Raw genomic sequence first — 15,643 nt, 5'->3', positions numbered from 1 at the left:
AGTTGCCAAGGGTGATAGGGAATGTCTTCCATACATCTGGAATTTTTTATCAAGAGCAGATAAGCCATTGGGATGCAGTTAAAGCGCTAGCCATTTTTGCTCTGTTGTCATAGCTGGTTACTTTTCCTAGCTGTAATGTCTTATGTAGAGAAACAACTATATTTTTAAATCTGATTTTTACATATTTTCCAGTATTATTATGTAAATATATATTTTGGATATTCTAGTGGTGGTGTGATGTAAAGGAGTATTTAATATAAGCAGTGATGCCATTATAGTTTTATTGGAACACAGAAGCATATGGTAGCTGTATTTTTTCATATATGCCTCCTCAAAAGTATCCATCTGCAACTGAGCAATCTGTATAATGAAGTTTGGACAAAATCCTTTGTTCCTTAGAGGAGAATGAGATTTTCATTGAGCACAAAATACATAGTGAGTCAGGTCTTTACCAGTTAAAGGAGAGGGTCTCAATTCACATTACAGGAACCAGCTCATTTTATCAGTTGTGTCATTGGTCACAAAGTGGGGGGATGGGGACGGGGATGCTTTTTGCAAAATAGCGGTTTTAGAGATGCTTTTTCTGGAGACCCCTCTGTGTTACTAGTCACCTCTGGAACATTCTGTTGTGATTATATAAACACTGTGAAAGAGGTGTAAGGAAAGGAACATACTATCATAAATCACGGTGTCTTATCTCCAGCTGTTGTTTTTCTACAAAAAGTCATTCCAGGTATGGAAATGTAGGGAATATACTGACACTTTCAATGCATGTTTTATAAAAAAAAAAGATACCTTTTTTACTTTCCATTTTCTTCTGCATGCTATGGAAGGACAAATTAGATGCTTTTTTAATTATTATTATGATTTTCTCCCCTTTTGGACTTTGAAGGTTTTTAATTTGGGGAGCAGGCCCCTACATAAAGGCATAGCCTAACTGTATTTTTCCTGCACGGCTATCTGCTAAAACACTCTAACAGTTAATTTCAATTTTCACTGAGGGAAATAGAGAATATGATTTATAGACCTGAAATTTGGTTTCAATTTTTTTAATTGGATGTTTCTCTGAAGTCTTTTAGGGAGAAAGTTGGAGCCATCTTTTTGTTCTACTGCAGTCTTTTGAAACATAGATTACCTTTGAACAGAACATTTTAAAAATAGTTGTGTGTGTGTGTCCCTGCCCTTATTGTAGGTAGTTAATTACTGCAGTTTTTTGTTAGCTGAAGAGAGGGGTCCTTATTGGAAAGATGATTTGACTTTTTGTGGAAAAGTCAAATGTTAAAAATTATCAGGAATATGTGATAAGCTATTTGTTGAAGCTTACATCCGTTGCTAACAAGCTGGCATGAGTTACTATTTTTTTTTAACCATTGCTGCAGCTTTTAAGGTACTTTGGGGCAGTAGTAGATCTTCATGCAGTTGTTGAAGTAACTTTTTTCTTACTCAATGTCAGATTTTGTTTAAAATTTACATATATACAACCATGATCTAAATTGCATATGTTTTGATCCATATAGATATAATGCTGTTTTAATATTTTATATATATATTAATTAGCAAACTTTAGAACTGTTGAGCTCTACTGCTATTAGTGGAGTTAAACTTTCAGAATAATTCTCTGATTCGGGCTTATAAATAAAAAGCTAGTCTTGAATGTTCTTGTGGAACTCTTGAGTACCTGGGCAGTTAACGTACGTGTCTGTACAGAAGGAATTTCTTCTGAAAACATAACTATCCTCAACAGGTGAATGATGAGTTATTTCAAGATCTGATTGTACCATATAATCTGTGCTTTTAATGGTTCATGTTATGCTGGATTGATGTTTTAAATTTAATTATGTGGGGTTCTATTTTTAAACTCTTGCATAAATACTGAACTGCTCAGATGCATGTTTTCTGGTTTAGGTCTTAATTGCTATAGCCAAATAAATCTGTGTAAGCACATACACCTTTTTTTATTAGGCACAGAAGAGCTAAGGAAAATAAATGTGGAACATAAGTTGGATTTTCTTCTTATATTAATATTTCAGATTAAGCTTTACATATACATCAAGTGTGTTTTAAACTAAGCATAGTCCAGTTACGCATTTTGTCACTAGTTTTGTCAGTTTATTTGGACTGGATTTTATAAGTCTAACCAAAGATTACTATAGTGTCGTACAAAAGGCTGACTCCAGGTAGTATAGACTGAAATACCCACAGATATGTGGGGATATAATTCTTCAAGAAGTCTGCAGTCTGTAGAAATACAAAGGCTGATTTCCTCCCACGTAGTTTGACAATGTTTCTGTATCTAATTTATTTAAGGGAGGAGCACTAGTTGGTATTTAAGGCAGAACAGAGTTCAGGCATAAGATTATTGTTTGCTGTCTCTTCTGTTACATAGAGAATATGTATTGCTTCAGATGTGCTTGAATGGATGAAGTTATATTAATCACCAGAATTGGTCTTAATGCTCAAGTTTTTAATTTACAAAGTTGGAGCATAACATTAGCACTCTTAATTTCCAGCTCTTTTTCCATAGTAACTAATTGAATTGCTCCTTTCTTCCCTCTATGTGTGATCCTGATTCTGCTGGACTATCTGCTGAACTCCATGACAACATCACTTGTGGTTTTTATTGTAACTCACATTTGGCACGTTCCAAATGGACTTGTGTTAGCATAATGAGAGATTCCCTCAAGGAGGTCCATCACAGATGGGTTCACCTCTGGTTAGTAGGACGGGCTCTGAAACTCCTCAGCCGCCAATGAGTGGTGTAGGTGCCGTGAGTGGTGGACCTGGTGGCTTTGGTAGAGGAAACCCAGGGGGCAACTTTGAAGGACCTAACAAGCGTCGCAGATACTAAAACTTACTTCATTCCTTACTGTTTAGAAATTCCAGTAAAACTATACGGTGATATGCCTTTATAATTTTTGCTGTTACCTGGAAATGGTTTTATTGTTATTGTAGTCTTTAAAACAGTTTCTTTTGTAAAACTTTTTTTGTATCCAGTAGTTTAGGCTTTGTAGTATAGAGCAGAAATGATGCGGATAATTATGTAAGGCAATGTGTTTGTGACTGGCAAAATACAATGTGTGATCATGCTGTAAAACGTGCGGTTATCTGATTACAATAAAATATAAAAATAACTTGAAAGGATTTTGGGAATGTTATTACTGATACTGGGTGAGAATAATTTTATGCTTAATTATAAGTGGCGTAATTTTCATTCGTATGTAGTTTCTACTGTGTGTCAAGAAAGTTCCATTCTTAATAGTGAATCTGTTTAGCTAAACTGCATGTTGCAGTACATACTATAAACAGTTTATAACACAACTGCTTTCGTTTATACTTCTCAAGAGCATCAGATTTTCTACAAAGTGTTCTCAAGGATACTGTGTCCTTGCATCTCAGTCTTCCTTTGCAACTTAGTCACAGTAGGCTTATCAGTAGAGTATATCTGTTACTTAAATTATTGGAAAATTTAAGGGGGGGGGGGGCCGGGAATGGGACAGACAGGGACCAACATTGGAAAAGGAATCTGTATGTATGCTTTATTCATAACAGTATGAATGAATTTACCTAAACCATACTTCTACAGAAGAAAAGTTGTGACATCTGTGTGTTCTACTGATCGTTAAAGTATCTTGCCATTGCAAGGAAGCAGACAGTTGTGCAAGCTGGTAAGCCTTCCAGTGTGTAGTGCATCATCATAAGTATGCATTTCTGCCAGTGGTTGAACAGAAACAAGTCTGTTACCAATGATTAACTGTTTCATTAGGAGGCAAATACATGTTTTCCAGTTAAAGTAATTGTTCTCTTAGAGTAATATGCATTTAGAAGTATTGCATGTGAGTATTCTTGATAAATATTTTACAGAATGATGAATTTTAAAAATACCCATTTGCAACACAACTCAGGCTGGATTTTCTGATTGAGTCTTAAGATAAAACTGATGATAAAGCTATTAGGAAGCTTATTATGATTCAGATTTTGTCAGTCATGGAAGGTGATGGAAAAGACCTATTGGTTCTATTCCTGTAATGGCAAGAAAGTAGGAAAAATTTTGGTTACTGTTGCTTTTTTCCTGTGCAAAATAGTTGTCAAATATTAGTGTTCTGTCTTACCAGTTCATGTTTTCAGAAAAATAAACTACTAAAATTACTACTGTCTGCATGAATAGTAGTAATACTAAATTGATGAAAACCTAATTTGAGATTACCTGGTGCCCTAATTAATGGGCCCCAACCAAAATGCTATGGACTTAGCTCAAAGCATGGGATGCAAGCAGCAGAGAGAGCATGTATGTGTTACTTAATGTAGCAGTGATGGTCTTGGCGAATTGCATTGTGAGCAAATGGGTAACAGGAAAATTGTGGCATTGCTGCCATTTTGGAAGTACAGTGTTATTTATATTGCCAGTGTTACATGGCTTAAGGTAGAGATTGTTTTCATACAGTTTAGGAGTTATCACGTGTAGGTCCTCACTTGTGGCGTCTATAACCACTAAGCATTTTCCTCTAGATTGCCTTTAATGTTGGCCTTTTTTGCTTGACTTGAGGATACGTGCCACACTTCAGTTTGTATCGCAGTAGCAAGTTACATCTGAAGTCTGAAATATTCTTTCACCTGCTTGATATATGTATCATGTTATGGCATTCGTTATTCAAAAAAAAATCCTGCAACTGGTTTTACTTAGCCCATATTCCTAAAACTCAGTATTTGGGAAAACTTATTTTCAGTAGGTGTAAACTGGGTGTTTGCATATAGCAACTACTTAAGCTCTCTGCTTTGGTGTACTGCGTTAAGTTGTGACACTAGACACAGTGTCTAGTAAGGTGTCTAAATACTGGATTATTTTTGTCTCTTTTCTGCCCTTGTGCATGGCATTTTTATGGGGATTGAGAAGGCACTGGTGTAAGCTGGTAATTCTGAACTGTAAAGCTTTAAGGGGAAGCTGTTTTAAATATAACTTTAACTAGATTTGAGAAGTCTGTTCAGTTTTTCAAAGGAAAAGGCTGTGTCATTCAGGCCTTTTGGCCAAATGTACTCCTGTATATTTGTTTAGATATATACACCATCACCCTCGTAGTATTCGAGTATGTTTTGGAAGTACATTAAACATACCAAATCTGCAAAAAGTGGTTTATTTGTTGCTTGCCAGCCTCATGCTATTTTAAGTGCATGTTTGTTGCACCACATTTTTGCTAGCAAGCAGCGGTATGTATGTATTCGGAAGTTCCTGTAGATTTTAATTAGTGATTTTCATTTCACAGTTGTGAGCTACCCTTCCTGTAAAACTCTGACTTGGATGGCTCTGCTTGTATGGCAGCAGTGGATGTGTCTGCTGTCCTTATTGCAGAAAATAATCTAACATCTTTTTAAATATCCATGAACCAAGTCTTTAAGTCTTAAAAAATACTGAAATGTTGAATTTGGGCACACTTTAAAGATTTCACGAAGAATGCCTTTTGTAGTTGATGACAGGCTGCCAAATTCTGCTCATAATAGAAACGTTATTAGGGCTGCCTGGCCTTGTTGATTGTATACAGTTCAACTGTATAAATTTTGATTTTGCCATTTGTGGTGTAGTAATAAACTCTAGCTATATGATAAATGTGTAATTTTGTTAAAGGAATGGTCCCAGTTTGTTTCCTAAAAATGGTATGTAGATGTGGCCATGCAGCATTTTTGCTTGAAGGTACTGCCCATGTGCTGGAAGTGATTAATTTTTCTTGTTCCTCATTTGGCTGATCAGTTGATCATTTTTTCTGTGTACACATGTACTTTAAGTTTTTAAACTGTCTTTGGTCTGTTTGACAAGAAGACACAGTGAAGTCCTGACTGCTGTATGCTGTGGTAAAACAAATATGCTTGGAAAGGATATGGAATTGGCAACTACAATGCGCTTACTTTTGGTTGTACTTACCGAGGTTTTACCTTATTCCTGACACTTCAGTCTAAACTGCTTAATTTTCATGTGAGATACAATTTTAATACTTTAAGATAGTAAAGCTGTACTATTCCATTTAAGTAAAAGAAAACAACACCATCAGAATCCAGCTTGTGTAACTGCATTTGCATTTGTCACCTCAGTCATCTGAAGGGGAGCTATTGGGCACTTAAATAAAATTAATTTTGGTTGTGAGTTAATTTCTTTGTTTTATGCAGTGTACTCATTAGATAAAGCACATTAATGTCTTGGGAAACTTGGTGGCCAATCAATCAAATGTACTTAAGTGTATTTATTTCCTACGAAAAATACAGATTACTGTTGATTATCTGGAAAGAAAAGTTCTGACCTTAAGTTGTTTTATTTATTGTCTACATCTATTTTATTTAATTGGACAAAGATACAATGAACTGGAGACTCTTACTAGAACAAAAGGTTAAAATAGATGGCAAGAAGACAGTATGAACTAAGTGTTATGTCAGTTTAGTTTTAACCAGTATCCAGTAGGATTTTATGGTATGCATTCTTTGAGAAGCATTCTGATCTAAAGTATACTGTCATATTTTAAAATGTTATACCACAGTTTTTTCCCTTTTCCACTTTTGATTTCAGATTTTAACTTGAAAAATAAATCTATAATTACAAATTCTTCTGAAAGCTACTAAATACAAACACATTGACTTTTATGAGGTACTGATTGTTAAATGGTTGTGATCTGCCTTGAAATAATTTGGCTCAAAAATGCCAAAATAAGCAATGTAAAGAAAGATCAAGTGAAAAACAACCCCCCTTTGGCCTTCTGAAGAGAGAATATTCTTCGGGGTGAGATGTTCAGCAAAAGAGTGGTGTGCTCTGATAGCATGAAGCTCTTTTTACTGAAGCATTTTGTGGAAACATTTTTTTTTACATTTTCTATAAGAAATTAATCATAATTCTTCTCTTAGTGAAGACAAGTAAAAAGAAACTGTAATTGAACTAGTAAAATGGCAGGGAAGGCTGGGTAGCAACTGATGGGGTCAGTTTATTTACATTGGGTGCAAACGTGAAGGGATGCTTAATCCCATTCCTGAGACTTGAAGGGGTGCATAATCGTAGGTGGTTTTAAAGAGTCTGCATTCAGCATGTCTTGTTAGCTTGTGCTTGGGGCCAAGAGTGGGGAACTTGAGAGAGCACATATTTCATTCAAGTGCAATTTAATTGTCTCTTTAGGAGCCCTGAATTTATTTATTTGGGCACTGTGCTGTCATTAAGATGCAGAACTGTCTTGGGACTTGGTGCTTCTATTGGGCTCTTGGCTCACTTCTAGCATGAGGGTTTATCAGTCCAAACTTCCCCGATTCTTGAATAATGAGGAGGGACTGAGTGTGGCCTATGGAAAATACCGAGGCTGGACAGCACTCCTTTAGATCAGTGGCTGTTCAGTGCTAGCTTAGTGGCAAACATAGGAGCGTGTTATTCCAAAAACTTTTGCTTTCTAAAAAAATCTGTTTAATGAAATGTGAGGGCATAATAGGAGGATTGATTTAAAACTTGCATTACTTAATGTCAGGTATAATTTTTCACATTGGATTGGCTTTTTGTTGCCTTTTGAGATGTACTGTAAAATATACTTAATCTTAGTAGGTGGTCTCACCAAATCGGTGTTTTGCTATTATGAAGAAATCTGTTCTTTTAAGTTTTGGGTTTTCCCCCCTAAAATACTTTTAAAAATGTAGCTGTAGGCATTTCAGGTTTGTTTTCACAGTAATCCATGAAATACTGAAGTTTATAGAAATTAAATTATCTATGTCTAAAATGTAAGTTGTAGAATAGATAAACCGAACGTTAAATTTTCATAAAAAGATTACTTTTGATGATTTTAAATTTATGGAAACAAGCCCTCAGTGTGTTTTAAATGGGATAGATTTAATAGGTCTTTTCAATCTTGAACTTCCTTAAGCTATGAAAATGAATTTAATTGAAATTTGCAGGTATTCATATTAATAACCTCAGCCTGACTTTTGGAAGCAGGAAGAGATGGGTTTCTTCAGAAAAGGAGTTCAGAATAGCAGCCATTTTTTCCTAATTGAAGGAACTATTCAGAAAAGTTTTAAGTTCAGAGATAAGCATAGTATAGGTAAAACCATTCAAAAACCTCGCGATCATAATGATTATTTTATACCCAAATCACATTAAAAGAAAAAAAAATATCTGTGTGAGTAAAAACTTAGTGATTTATGTGTAGTCCCTCAAATAGAGGACAAAATGCTTATAATAGGTGTGGGACTCAAAAGGAACTCCACTGTGTTACTGTGTACCCTTGTTGGTAAGGTTTTTTCCATTTGTTTTGGTAAATGTTTGTCTAGAGCTTTGATTTTTCCTAGTTTTGCTAGTGTTTTATATCTTAATTTCTGTAGACTAAACCATAGCTGTGTAATTTGATTGGATTTACATGCTAACTGTATCCAGGATATTAAGGGCTTGGCTTGAAAGAAGTGCGGTAAGAATAAAGATACTGTTCTTGCCCTTAATTTATCAGTAAAAAAAATTGCAGAGAACCTTGAACAAGGAATTAAGTGTGAAAGGTTCTGTATATAAACTGAAAAAAGATTGGGGAAGTGGAATAAAATAAAACCGGGAGAAATGTGGTTTAATTTTATATCTACAGCAAATTCACAAAAATTTTAAAGCTTGTTATACATGACAACCACTTAACTTTTAATGGAAAAATACAGAGATACTGGTTACATAAATGTATTGGATTTTTAAAAAACTGTGTTGTGCAGATTGCCAAGGAATATCAGAAAAACTGAAATTAGTGTTCTAAAAATTGTTTAATATTCATAGGATGTAGGGTGCAGTCACTGCAGTAGGATATGTTTCCTCTGTGTTGCAAAATTTTCTGTAGGACTTGATTTTTGTGGCTGAATACAGCAACCGTATACAGTGTACACACCTCATGTTGTCATTGGTATGAAGCAGCTGATGTTAAAATTGCTAGCCTCTCATCAAACCAGTGAAATCCAGTCTTACACCTGTGTGTCATAGCCAGAGAAGCACCAAACAAGATGGTGTAAAGGGAAGTAAAATAGTAAATATTTATTAGTTATTTGTGGGATAGGGTTAAGGTATTTTCATTAGGGTTTTTGCCTTAATGTCACTGTAACAATTTTTTATATATGTGAAAGGGAAAGCAATTTTACTCTCGGTGTTTATTTGAAATAAATACCTCACCGAAATGAAACACCCCTCCAAAAAGCACCCCCCAAACCCCCAGTGCCTAGTGCCCCCCCCCCCAACAGGTGCTCCCTCTTTAAATAATCACATATACTTAAGCAAGGTGGAAAACTGTATATGCTTAAGCAAGTTGGAAGAGGAAATGTAATAAATCTAAAAAGATGTAAAAATCACAGGATTTATTGTAATGCTTCTTGCAGCTGTTTGCTCTTGGTGTTCTGGGCATTTTAATGTGTTTCTTTTTCTACAAGCTCCATTACTGTTCATTATTGACTGCAAAAGGATTTATTCTGCAATGCTGTTACTGAGCTTTAAGTATTTTTATCTAGTGTAAAATTGCAGGAAAAAGCCCCAGCATAAACCAGCTATCACAGTACTGTAGAATGCAATCTTTTGAACTGCCAGCTGGAAGTGGTCTCTCAAGCTGCTTACAAGTGTTTTAAATATTTGTACGCTACTGGGAAATTGGAAATCTTCGTGTGCATATTTAAAATAATAATTCGACACAGGCACTGCTGCAGGTACGAATAGCTCTTTGCCCTCCTTGCTGCTTTGTTCTGCTTCCTGCCTGCTTTGTGCCACCCTTGCATCTCCATGCCCATGCAGTGAGCAGGGTAAAAGAAACCCAGTGAAAATTACTGATTCTGCTCATTTCACTGTGGAAGGAAAGAACAGCAAGGAGTTGGCGGTAGAGCAAGACTTCTCATAACTGTACGGACATAGATGTAGCATGAAGTAACCAATGTGCCACACAGAGGATGTAGTTTTATGTATGTTCTCATTACATGAGTTTGGATGAGTTTTTAGTACTTCTAAGAAATAGATAGTTTAGAACAAATAGGTAAGAAATACTGTTGAGGGCTTTAGTTAGATGTCTGAATAGCATGGTTATGTTTTACATTCTTAGTGGTAGTTGGCCCAAGAAGACACGTATTGGAATTAATGAAGAAAAAAAATGTACACTAAAATGTTGAGCCAAATTATATGTGAGCTTGATCTGTCTGTTCACTTTCTGCAGTTGCCAAGATGGTTACATGCAAGCCAGTAAAATACGGAAAATAGCATTCTTCATGATTTCTCCAGTAAAGATGATACACACAGTTGCTTTAGAGAAGCAAGGCTATTCACATGTATTTTTTCTTGGGAGGAAAATATGTAAACTGCAATTATAAAGATGGGAAATACTGTCTTTAAAATGCTAACATTCTTCATTCTTTGATACAATAGCACTGGATTGTTCTGTATATTACGTTTCACTTTTAGGGGACAGAGCAAGTGAAAGGTAAGCTGGAGCTCCAGTTTTAATCAACTGAAAATCAAAAGCCTTTTCCAGAAGGCACAAAAGGAGAACTTTAATAATGAAACAGTAGTTCATCTTTAGTTTCGTTCCAGTGTGGAACATTGTGCTTCTAGAACTTCAGTATTGTATCAGTGGCAGTTCCACATCTGACACTTTCAGAACCAGATCTGTGCTGAATAATAAAATAAAATTTCTGCCTTAGTGTGTGAAGAATGCAGTTACTACATTTCAAAAATGGAATGTTCAGAGTTTTGAAATAAAATGTATGAAATAAATGTCATATATTACTGGTTTAAAAGTGAAAATTATGTCAACTTGGCAGTTGGGATGGCTATGCTTTTAGAACCATTTTGGTTTATGTGCCAGTTCATTGTTGCTATGTTATTCTTTGTGTAGTTTTTGTAATATCACTTAATGCATGTTCAGCATCGTTCTTGCATCACAGTTATGTACAGTTTCATATTTTATTCACACTGATGAATGCAAGTGTCTGTAGAAGGGGGTACTAGAGCATTTGTCTAGTGTAATGTAACTTGTTTAGGAGGGCTTTTCATTGCTAAGCTTGCTTTCTGTTTTGTGTTCACTCTGCATGTTTTGTGCAAAATGTGCTTTTTCTATTGCATATGGAGAAAAAGCAGCAAACCATGGAAATGTGTTTATTAGGAAAGTAAAGGGAAGTCCTGGATGCCTCTTACTGCTGCTAAAATGACAGCTGGTTCAGGTCAACAAAATCACTTGGTTAACTTTCATGCATGATTACATCTACATTTTTTCCTGCTTACAGCCCACTTCAGTATTAATGTTAAAAAATTTCTGAGTAGTTTCCATAAATAATCTGGTTTTAATCAGAAGCATGTGTATAAGATGGTAAATAATTGCAAATGACTTGATGTTTGCTTTGAATAATACTGTAACTCCCCAAGTTGTATTAAACATAAAAATATAATTGGTTTGACTTTGATCATTTTTAAAGTGAAACTTTAAAAATTGTATTGAGTGAGAGTAAGCCCAGGCCACTGGGGACGGCAGAAGGTACGAACTGTGGAGAACCCATGCTCTTGTTTTGAGTCACGTTATTTTACTGGGCATGCTTTTTTTATTTTTTAAATCGGGACCATTGTGTGAAACTGTTATAAAGACTTAACCAGACATATAATTTGTCTTATTTTACACAGTTATAAGTATTAATTTATTATTAGCATCTTAAAAATAGAATTGGGTTAGATTAGGCACATGTATTTTACTGGAGATGGTAGCATGTAGTATGAATATCAGAAATAGTATAATTCAAATGATGGTAATTACCAAAGACTACTGATATGTTGTGCCTTTAAGCCTAGTTGGATAAAAGCTGATCTTTTGCATTGTTATTACTACCTTTGAAATGAACTCTTTCATCTTTTTCTTCTTCCAGTTAAGCATAAACTTGAATTTCCCAGGTGGCTGATAGTTTTGGGAATTAAATACTGATTTTAAAACTCGGCGCCCAGACCGTTGATACTACATTTGCATTTCTGCTTTATTGTTGTAGTAGTCACAGAATTACTCGCACATCTAAAAGTGTTCACCTAGATTTTTTTTGCAGTATTGTACATCACTTAATTCTTGGGGCTGCAGGTGGGAAAGCTGGTAATACAGAAACTTTCCATATTATTGTAAAAAAAAAAAAAAAAAATTGTTTAAAAATCTGATCTCTTCTAAACTACCAAGTGTCTAGGAAGCTGAATAGTGTATTTTTAAAGAAGGTTGGAAATTTTATTTTACCAGAGGTCTCACAAATTTATGAAGTATTTGACTGAGCTCTAAATTTTTCACTGGTCTGACAATTGAGGACATTCTGACTCGACTCTAACCTTCTATTAGTGGTATGGTGAAAATTCTGCAAGCTTCTGCAAAGCTTTAGAAGTGCTGTGAGGACGAAATGGCCATACTGACTGTAGGATTGGGCAAATCATTCATCTTTGAAGATTGTCACTGGCCTACTCTGGGTATCCTTATCCATTCTGTTTAGGACTTTGTTTCCTATCCTGTATTTCAGGTTTTATCTTATTGTAAAAGGCTTTAGCTTTTCCTGATGATGTGGAAGACTAGTTCTGTAGAACTTTATTTGGGGGTTCTAATACTAAATTTGTTGGAAGTGGGTTAAGGAAAGGATCAGATGTCAGATGAACAGCAAACCAGTTCTTCATATGATTTGGCAAGTCATTACATACCTCTCCATATGTGTTTTGTTTAGTATATGATTATCATGTATGTATTCTTAACTGTTGTGTCATTAAAAAGGATTTATGGCCCTTCCTGAGGGGGGGGGGGGAAAGACTTATTTTTAATTAATTTAATTCTAAAGTTTTTCTCATGTAAATCAATATACAATAATTGACAGATTACGCGAGAACTTAAAAAAAAAGAAGATAGGTAAGATAGGTACCTTTTCTTGACTCAGGTGTGTGGAAATATTAATATGGAAAAGTAAAAGTAGATAAGTGCTCTTCATGGTCTTACAGATGGGGGAGATAGCAGTATGGAAAAGCATGAATATGTGGTTTGACCTCACCTTTCAGTTTGTTTCCTCTAAAAATTTGGAACCTACCGCAGAATTAAAAACGCCAAATATGACATGATAAACTTACTTTAAAATGCTTAATGTTGTTTCAGAGTTCTGCTACAAATGAGAATAGTTTAATGTAAACATGGAAATAAAATACAAGCTTTAATGGAAAAAAGAAGCCTGAAAGCCTGTGTTTCATTAAGATACAGAGAAGCGTAATGTTGAGGAGTTGGCGATTTTTTTTCTCGTCTTTTTAGTTTTTGTCTACATAACCTAAAAGGAGCAGAGGTGGAACTTTATTAATAACATGCAGGGAAAGGCTGAATATACAAGACAGAATTGTGCTGGGAAAGGACTGAAGTTAAAGTATGTATAACTTCATATACTGATGCTTTGGTGGAGGATTTTTGTCATGAGTTTAGAGAGCTCTGCTTATAAACAGCCTCGTCCTGCTACTATTGCAGAAAAACGTTACTTTGTCTCGATCATGACAAAACAAGAATAGGACTGTCAGGATTTAAGTTTGTGAAGAATGTAATGATCTTGCCACAGTTACAAATCTGAGTAGTTGAACAGTCAGCATCTGAGGTGGCTTGTCTGCTGATGGATACTTGTACAGCTACATGACTGCCATAGCCTTCCCAGGGCTTTGAATACAGTGGTGCCTTTGGTTGTTCCAGCATTTGCTTCACCTGCCTCAGTTAACAGAATTCTTTTAAGGCTGCAAGGATGCTTTTCAAAGTCTTCATCTCTTCTGCTTAGCAAATTTCAGTTGCACGGTGGCACCTACTGTATCTGGGGTTGAGGGTGCTATGTGTAGTCAGAGTCCTTAAATCAGCCTTTGCTCTTGCCAGCTACGGTCGCCTTAGTTTATACCTTTTCAGTCATTGCAGTGTGCTTCCAGATGTTACCTTTTGCGAATTACAAATGTAGTATACTCGATGAAGTATTGATCTGAGCAAGCTTGAGTAGAGACTTAGGAAATATTATGTACAGTTTTACAAAAACACAAACCAGTAACATTTGTACTGTCAATGACACAAATTCCTTTGATAATTCAGGGTGTGTTATGGAAAATGTATCTGTTGGATGATTATTTCAGTTTGATTCCCTAATTTTGTAATAAGGATGGAAAGACCTGGTTCTGCTTCCAGGTGCTGAGGTTCATATTTAAGCTATTTGGAGATCTGCATTTTAGTTTACACAGTGTAGTGTAAACTGGAATCACTCAAAATTTATGCACAAATATACCCTGTCGGAGCATACTCAGCAACCGGATGCTGATCAGATGCAAGATTTTGCAGAGCTCAGAATGAAAGTAAGTTGACTGAAAGCTTTTAAGTAAGATGGAAATAAAGTTACGAGAAGGCAAGAACAAGGTTGAGCAGAATAGGAGAGCCAACTGTGAGCTCTTTGAAGATGGTCTGCAAAAAGTAGTGGAAGAATCTCATAGCAGGTAAACACTGTTAACCTTTCAAAGAAATCAATGCATCAGTGGACAGAACCTCGGTTTGAAATGCGGACTTCGTTGGAGAAGCTGCTGCTTGTTTATGTGGAGTTTCTTTTTAAGACTTGGCAAATAATGTTTGTAGTGTGTTAGAATGGATGTTATTTCCTTGTGTACATCAAAAGTCACAAACAGGTAACTGAAGTAACAAACTTATGTTTCATTCTGTTCATGACCATTTTCTCATTAATGTGTTAACATTTAGAAATTTGTCACCTGACATAATTTTGATAACATATTTTTAAGTGCATATTTTTAATACCAGAATTATAGTATGAGCTTACATCTTGAAATCTGAATGAACCATGACGAAACGTAGTGCCAGCGGTCAGTCTCTGATTCAGAATACTTCAGTCTGGAATATGCCAGCTGACTGCCTTTGTATGTAAAGATGATAACAAAAGGAAGTTCTGTATTTCTTATCCATGTGGTCTTGGTCCTGTGCAGATGTGGTTTCATCATTATGGCCTTTGTTCTCGAGTGATGAAGGTTGTAGCCAACTGGAGTGTCTTTTAATGGGGGTAGATGGTGGAAGGGTGAATTTTACTAGTATTTGTAACACTGAGATGCCTGATAGTTAAACCTGTTATTCAAATATTGAATTTATTCCTAATACTGTGCTTTTCAGTCCTTTTAATTACCTGTTAGCAGGTGCTTCCTTAGCTGTATGTATGAGAGCTGAGACTTAATGCTTTTTTTTTCATGTTTGATACTCACTTAGAAAGCTGTTTCACTTTGGGAAGGAACAATAACTATCTTACAGGTAGCAGCCACTTCTACTTAAATAAGCAAAGTAAAATGGTACTAGAAAGTTGAGATAAATCCTACATTGTGCAGCATCAGCAATATGCCCAACCGTGCAAGTAAAGCACAGAAAGCCAAGTTTGAGTCCCAGCTTGCCAGATGATGAAGCTTGTACAACAGTAGCAAGTAAAGAGTCTCTTCACTTTTATGTGGTTGACTTCAGTACATACTCTGCCGTAAAAATTTGCACAGGTTCCTTGGTGGTGTAATGCACAACTTCTAGCCCAGGTCTGAATAGTAGTCTGCTTAGACTGGGCAAGTAAAGGAAGACTTGATTTGTTGCAAGGACTAGTTATGTCATGTTGAAACAGATCTCTAAATGCCTTCATCTCT

At 35.6% G+C, this 15,643-nt stretch overlaps 1 protein-coding gene across 16 annotated transcripts in view; it reads left to right on the top strand.

Moving 5' to 3' along the window:
- Positions 1–15,643, top strand: part of PSPC1 (paraspeckle component 1) — a 68,153-nt gene that overhangs the window by 37,516 nt on the left and 14,994 nt on the right. Inside the window, exon 9 of one of the 16 annotated variants that reach the window (XM_056328565.1) lies at positions 2,663–3,138. The exons of the other annotated variants lie outside the window; for them this stretch is intronic. Coding sequence (XP_056184540.1) covers positions 2,663–2,848 — 186 coding nt within the window. The 3' untranslated portion in view covers positions 2,849–3,138. Of the gene's footprint in view, positions 1–2,662; positions 3,139–15,643 lie in introns of those variants that run through there. 16 annotated transcript variants of the gene reach the window in all.

This window comes from Falco biarmicus, chromosome 2, assembly GCF_023638135.1.
Source record: "Falco biarmicus isolate bFalBia1 chromosome 2, bFalBia1.pri, whole genome shotgun sequence".
Taxonomy (NCBI): Eukaryota; Metazoa; Chordata; class Aves; order Falconiformes; family Falconidae; genus Falco; species Falco biarmicus.
The sequence above is the reverse complement of the archived record's forward strand: the minus strand, read 5'-3'. Positions and strand labels throughout refer to the sequence as shown.